Source organism: Danio aesculapii, chromosome 8 (genome assembly GCF_903798145.1).
Source record: "Danio aesculapii chromosome 8, fDanAes4.1, whole genome shotgun sequence".
In the NCBI taxonomy this organism is placed as follows: Eukaryota; Metazoa; Chordata; class Actinopteri; order Cypriniformes; family Danionidae; genus Danio; species Danio aesculapii.
This window is the reverse complement of record NC_079442.1, coordinates 3,298,418-3,306,268: the sequence shown is the minus strand read 5'-3', so window position 1 is coordinate 3,306,268 and position 7,851 is coordinate 3,298,418. Positions and strand designations below refer to the sequence as shown.

Here is a 7,851-nt window from a genome sequence, read left to right as displayed (position 1 = left end):
AGCAACCACCCTAAATAACCTTGTAAAACAGCCAGGAAACCATCCAAAATAACCTATCAACCATCAGCAAGAACATCCTAGCAACAACTAGGACTCTCTTGCAACCATCAAACAGAATATCATAGCAACCATCTTAAATAACCTATCAACCACCACCTAGCCAACACCTAGAGCTCCCCTACAACCATCAAACAGAATATCCTAGCAACCATCTTAAATAACCTAGCAACCACCACCTAGACAACACTTAGAGCTCTCCTGCAACCATCAAACAGAATATCCTAGCAACCATCTTAAATAACCTATCAACCACCACCTATCCAACACCTAGAGCTCTCCTGCAACCATCAAACAGAATATCCTAGCAACCATCTTAAATAACCTAGCAACCACCACCTAGCCAAAACCTAGAGCTCTCCTGGAACCATCAAACAGAATATCCTAGCAACCATCTTAAATAACTTAGCAACCACCACATAGACAACACCTAGAGCTCCCCTACAACCATCAAACAGAATATCCTAGCAACCATCTTAAATAACCTAGCAACCACCACCTAGACAACACCTAGAGCTCTCCTGCAACCATCAAACAGAATATCCTAGCAACCATCTTAAATAACCTAGCAACCACCACCTAGCCAACACCTAGAGCTCTCCTGCAACCGTCAAACTGAATATCCTAGCAACCATCCTAAATAACCTAGCAACCACCACATAGACAACACCCAGGACAGTCTAGCAACCATCAACCTGAGCAAACCAGCTACCGTCTAAAAACAGGCAAGAATCCATCCAAAATAGCCTAGCAACCATAATCCAGAACACCCTAGCAACATTCTAAATACCTCTAGAGTGGTTTATTCCACTGATTGATATTGTTTTACCAGTTAATCTATGTTGTTATTCTTCTGAACTTTCACCGTAAGAAATATATATATATATATATATATGCTGATTCCTTTAGATTTTTGGACACCTCTGCTCTCGAAACCAGCCAAACCCCTCAGTGGTTAACTAGAACAGCATCATTTAATCAGTCTGAGAGCTTCACTGTCAGCTCATGTGGTATTATTCGGCTAAACACACAATGTTTTGAGGACACAAACCGCCGCATTAATCAGTGTCTATCATTATGTTTCATGCCTTTCAGCCTCTGCTGGCTCCCCTCATTAGGGCCAATAAAAACAATCAACAATCAAAACAATGGTGACTTAATCAAGCAGACACATCATTATCTCTGTTGACACGATCATAACAGTTATTTGAAGGACCGCCTTGGGGAAAGTCATGCAAAAATATTTGATTATTATTATGATTGATGCATGGTTAATCTAAAAGACAGAGACCAAACCTCGTGTTACATTTCCAATGCCTTTGATTTATTATCATCATTTTGACAGTTTAATGATCAATTTCAATGATGACAAGAAAATTTTATTATTTTTTCACTTAAAATAATTGTGCAACTAAATAAAATATGTGCAAAACTATTTTTAAGTTTAACCAGCAAGAAAAATGTACACTACCTGACAAAATATTGTTGTCGATCCCAGTTGTAAGAGCAACAGATAATAACTTGACTTCTAGTTGATCATTTGGAGAAGTGTCAGAAGGTCGATTTTTCTGCTGGATCATCTGTTGAACTGCATCCCAATCATCACTAATACTGCAGAAGACCTACTGGAACCCACATAGACCCAAGATTCTCACAGAAATCAGTCAAGTTTGGTGAAGGAAAAATCATGGTTTGGGGCTACTTTGAGTATGGGGGCGTGCGAGAGTTCTGCAGAGTGGATGATCAACATCAACAGCCTGAGGTGTCAAGACATTTGTGCTGCCCATTACATTACAAACCACAGGAGAGGGCAAATTCTTCAACAGGATAGCGCTCCTCATACTTCAGCCTCCACATCAAAGTTCCTGAAAGCAAAGAAGGTGCTCCAGGATTGGCCAGCCCAGTCACCAGACATGAACATTATTGAGCACGTCTGGGGTAAGATGAAGGAGGAGGCGTTGAAGATGAATCCAAAGACTCTTGATGAACTCTGGGAGTCCTGCAAGAAGGCTTTCTTTGCCATTCCAGATGACTTTATTAATCAGTGATTTGAGTCATTGCAGAGATGTATGGATGCAGTCCTCCAAGCTCATGATGGAGTCAGACACAATATTCATTCTGTTTCCACTGCAGCATGACCACATATTCTATTCTGGACATTATTTCTGTTAAGTGACAAGACTTTTGTCTCAGCAAAAGTCAGACCTTACTGTCCTAATTAAATCATTAAAAATCAAGGCATGATCAGATTTTATTGTGGTCAAATAAGCGTGATCTAGAGGCCTTTACCTTTCATATAAGCCACTTCTGATACCAAATGATCAACTAGAAGTCAAGTTATTATTCGGTGTTCCTAAAACTTTGTCAGGTAGTGTTATTTATAAGGAACAATCGCAATTTTCAGTATGTTCATATAAACATTTTCAATTGGCGTATGTAAAATATGTTAAAACTAGGAGGAAAATAAATAAAATATAAAAGATAAATTATAAGAATAAAAACTGCTCAGTCATAATAAATAAAAGAAAATAATCAAAATAACCAGCCTGATCTCACAAGGAAACGATTTTGTTTGGACAGTTTAGTGGCTTCTTCATACGAATTCGTATTTTTTTAAAGGAGGCGTGGCACTAAACCCCTCCCCTAAACCGAACTGTCATTGGGGGATGAGCAGATAATACTTAATCATATAAATGAGATCGTCTGATTTCATATGAATTAGCCACCTAATCAGAAGGTTATGAGTTGCTCTGAGACAGCGTTTAAATAACACATAAACAATTGTAAAATCAAATCAAGTCATTATTTGACATGTGCAAGACCGTGTCCACAGGAGGTGCTGTTGTACGCCAAATCACCAGTCTTTGAATCTTTAATGCATGTGATTCCTCCATGTTCATCGGATCCAGAGACGCATTCTCAGCTAAAGTGTTAGCGATGTCTCACATTTCATCTATTTCAGAGATTCTGGTCACTGAAAAACAAAATATTCATAGATTACATGACAATCCAGATAAAGTGAATTAGTACAAAACATATGATTTTTTGAAAAGAAAACTCAAAGCATTTAGGCATGTAGACATGTAAACTGCTCCTTAACGCAAATTTTTTATCAACCAATCACATGGCAGCAGCTCAATGCATTTAGGCATGTAAACATGGTCAAGACGATCCGCTGCAGTTCAAACCGAGCATCAGAGTGGGGAAGAAAGGGGATTTAAGTGACTTTGAATGTGGGATGGTTGTTGCTGCCAGACGGGCTGGTCTGAGTATTTCAGAAACTGCTGATCTACTGGGATTTTCAAGCACAACCATCTCTAGGGTTTATAGAGAACGGTCTGAAGAAGAGAAAATATCCAGTGAGCGGCAGTTCTGTGGGCGCAAATGCCTTGTTGATGCCAGAGGTCAGAGGAGAATGGCCAGACTGGTTCCAGCTGATAGAAAGGCAACAGTAACTCAAATAACCACTCGTTACAACCGAGGTCTGCAGAAGAGCATCTCTGAACGCACAACACGTCCAACCTTGAGGCGGATGGGCTACAGCAGCAGAAGACCACACCGGGTGCCACTCCTGTCAGCTAAGAACAGGAAACTGAGGCTACAAATTCACACAGGCTCACCAAAACTGGAAAATAGAAGATTGGAGAAACGTTGCCTGGTCTGATGAGTCTCCATTTCTGCTGCCACATTCGGATGGTCGGGTCAGAATTTGGCATCAACAACATGAAAGCATGGATCCATCCTGCCTTGTATCAACGGTTCAGGCTGGTGGTGGTGGTGGTGTAATGGTGTGGGGGATATTTTGGGCCCATTAGTACCAATTAAGCATCGTATCAATAGCAGAGCCTACCTGAGTATTGTTGTTTATTTTTAGCATAATAAAGTACGTATTATTCTACATTCCTAATCTTGAACTCAACCACCTTAATAAACCATTAACTATTACTTTAATCTAAATAAACTCATAACTTACTGCTTATTAAGGTAATTATCATTGGCACATTTTGGCTTCACTTTATTTAACAGTGGACGTTAGTGGAGATCTATGATAAATGTAGTAATTTGTCTCCCCCTGTTGGCGAAACAATGCAACTTGTAGACAGATTTGCTCAAACAATATTCTCTATTCTGTTTTGATTACCAAGTCTCTTGTTCTCGCTGTTGCTTCATTTATTCGATTAAACAATATTGTTAGAAATTAGCCGCTAATTCGATGTTGCGGGTAAATAAATAAACAAGCACTTAATCATTTGGTCTCGCTTTATTTTAAGACACAATGCACACTATTAATAAACTATTAACTATGACTTTAACCTAAACAAACTCCCAATTTACTGCTTATTAAATAATAAATGATGTTTATTATTAATATCATAAATTAATAAAATTATTCTACCTTCCTAATCTTACCAACTTAAACCCAAATAAACCCTTATCTATGACTTTAACCTAAATAAACCTCTAATTTACTGCTTATTAAGGTAGTTTGGTTAAAGTAGGTACACTCTCAGAAATAAAGGTACGCGAGCTGTCACGGGGGTGGTACCTTTTCAAAAGGTACAAATTTGTACCTAAAAGGTCCATATTAATACCTCAAGGGTACATATTAGTAACTAAAAAATACAAAAGTGTTCCTCTTAAACTTTTTAGGTACTAATATATACGTTTGAGGTACCAGTATAAACCCTTCAAGTACAAATGTGTACCTTTTGAAAAGGTATCACCCCTGTGACAGATTGCGTACCTTTATTTTTAAGAGTGTATGATTAGGAATGTAGAATAATATGTACTTTATATTAATAATAAACAACCAATATCTTAATAATAGGCAGGTAATAAGCCACTAATAAATAGTCAGAATTGGTACATAAACTAAAGCTTCACCAATAGATTTTAATGAATTATATGAGGCTCCAGCACATGATCAATACTGAACAGACTCTGGCTCCAAATGACATCATCAGCCTAAGATGTCAGCCACTATCATTGGCACATTTTGGCTTCAGTTTTTTTTTTTTTATTATTTTTTACAGCGGACGTTAATGGAGATCTATGATAAATGTAGTAATTTCTCGCCCCCTGTTGGCGAAACAATGCAACTTGTAGACAGATTCACTCAAACAAAACAATGCAACTTGTAGACAGATTCACTCAAACAATATTATCTATTCTGTTTTTATTACCAAGTCTTATATGCTCGCTGTTGCTTTATTTATTCGATCAACGATTCAGTGTTGTGTGTAAATAAATAAACAAGCATTTATTTATTTGGTCTCGCTTTATTTTAAGACACAACAATCACTATTAATAAACTATTAACTTTGACTTTAACCTAAATAAACTCATAATTTACTGCTTACTAAATAATAAATGTTGTTTATTATTAATATCATAAATTAATACAATTATTCTACATTCCTAATCTTACCAACTTAAACCAAACTATGACTTCAACCTAAATAAACTACTAATTTACTGCTTATTATGGTAGTTTGGTTAAAGTAGGTATGATTAGGAATGAAGAATAATATATACTCTATAATATTAATAATAAACAATCAATATCTTAATAATAGGCAGGTAATAAGCCACTAATAAATAGTCAGAATTGGTACATAAACTAAAGCTTCACCAATAGTTTTTAATGAATTATATGAGGCTCCAGCACATGATCAAGACTGAACAGACTCTGGCTCCAAATGACATCATCAGCCTAAGATGTCAGCCATCATCAATGGGACATTTTGGCTTCAGTTTATATTACAGCGGATGTTCGTGGAGATCTTTGATAAATGTAGTAATTTGTCGCCCCCTTTTGGTGAAACCATGCAACTTGTAGACAGATTCGCTCAAACAATATTCTCTATTTTGTTTTGATTACCAAGTCTCTTGTTCTCGCTGTTGCTTCATTTATTTGATCAACAATACTTTCAGAAATTAGCCGCTAATTCGATGTTGTGTGTACATAAATAAACAAGCACTTATTCATTAATTTGGTCTCGCTTTATTCTAAGACACAATGCACACTATTAATAAACTATTAACTATGACTTTAACCTAAATAAACTCCCAATTTACTGCTTATTAAATAATAAATGTTGTTTATTATTAATATCATAAATTATTACAATTATTCTACATTCCTAATCTTACCAACTTAAACCCAAATAAACCCTTATCTATGACTTTAAACTAAATAAACTACTAATTTACTGCTTATTGTGGTAGTTTGGTTAAAGTAGGTATGATTAGGAATGAAGAATAATATATACTCTATAATATTAATAATAAACAATCAATATCTTAATAATAGGCAGGTAATAAACCACCAATAAATAGTGAGAATTGGTACATAAACTAAAGCTTTACCAATAGTTTTTAATGAATTATATGAGGCTCCAGCACATGATCAAGACTGAACAGACTCTGGCTCCAAATGACATCATCAGCCTAAGATGTCAGCCCCCATCATTGGCACGTTTTGGCTTCAGTTTTTTTATTTTTATTTTACAGCGGACGTTAATGGAGATCTATGATAAATGTAGTCATTTGTCGCCCCCTGTTGGCGAAACAATGCAATTTGTAGACAGATTCACTCAAACAATATTATCTATTCTGTTTTTATTACCAAATATATTATGTTTTCCATTGCTTCATTTATTAGATCAAGAATATTGTAATAAAAATATACATAAATGAATCTATTTTAAACATTTACATTTATTTAAAATATAATTTTGCGAAGCTGAATTTTTAACATCGTCACTCCAGTCTTCAGTGCCACACGTTCCTTCAGAAATCGTTATAACATGACGATTTAGAGCTCATTTAAAAGGATTTAGACAAATGGACTATTTTATTCTGAATTATAAGCCTGCCTTACGGAGCAAACTCTTACACATAGCTAAGTGATCCAGAGCAGAAATGACAAGCATATAATGACGCTCTTCGGAGTGATTAAGCGAATAATTACAGCTCGTCAGGTCAATGAGACGGTTACCATAGCAACCGCTCACACTGCGGAGCGCTGGAGGTGTGATGGAGAGGCTGCGCCACGAGTAAACAGCGGTTAACAGAAATAACCCCAAAGAGGCTAATCAATATTAATGAAAACCCTGACTGGCTTTTGATGAGCTCCTCCAATTTGTTGAGCGTAAGGAAGTCAAGATAAAGCCTAGTGTTTAGTTTATGGCAAGCTGTTTTAACATTTAAAGGGGGCCTATTATGCCCCTTATTACAAGATGTAAAATAAGTCTCTGTTGTCTCTAGAGTGTGTATGTGAAGTTTCAGCTCATAATACCGCACAAATAATGATTTATAACTCTCTGGAACATCCCCTTTCAGGCTTTAATCCTAATTGTGCTGTTTTGGTGACTGTCACTTTAAATGCAAATGAGATTGTGCTCTTTTTAAAAGAGGGCGGGGCTACAAATGACTGCGTGTCAGCAAAGAGCCAGATTCAAAACCAAGACTAACACCCTACGCTAATGAGGGAGCGATCGTCACTAGTGGGCGGGGCTTTCCCCCACTGATTACACGTGCAGCAGGAAAATGTCAGTCAAAGTGTTTCTGTAGACTGTTTTTATGAAGCGTTATTATAAAAAATTCAATTAATAAACCTGTACTGTTAGGAGCTGGTTATATTCACAGGTTGGAAACTGTTTAAACCCCTTATAAGAGTGATTTTTGCATAATAGGTCCCCTTTAAACTAAAAAACATACTAGTATCCTTTCTTGGCTCTAAGTCAGTCCCTCCAGGATTTCGTGGGAATTTTTTCTAAATTTTGCAGCTGA

At 36.5% G+C, this 7,851-nt stretch overlaps 1 protein-coding gene across 4 annotated transcripts in view; it reads right to left on the bottom strand.

Annotated features, from left to right (window-relative positions):
* Positions 1 to 2,119: 2,119 nt before the first annotated feature.
* kansl3 (KAT8 regulatory NSL complex subunit 3) overlaps positions 2,120 to 7,851 on the bottom strand; it is a 48,766-nt gene continuing 43,034 nt past the window's right edge. The window contains exon 22 of one of the 4 annotated variants that reach the window (XM_056463023.1): positions 2,120 to 3,031. In XM_056463023.1, the coding sequence (XP_056318998.1) occupies positions 3,029 to 3,031 (3 nt within the window). In that variant the 3' untranslated portion in view covers positions 2,120 to 3,028. The remainder of the gene's footprint in view (positions 3,032 to 7,851) is intronic. The other 3 variants (XM_056463022.1, XM_056463021.1, XM_056463024.1) reach the window with 3 other exon arrangements.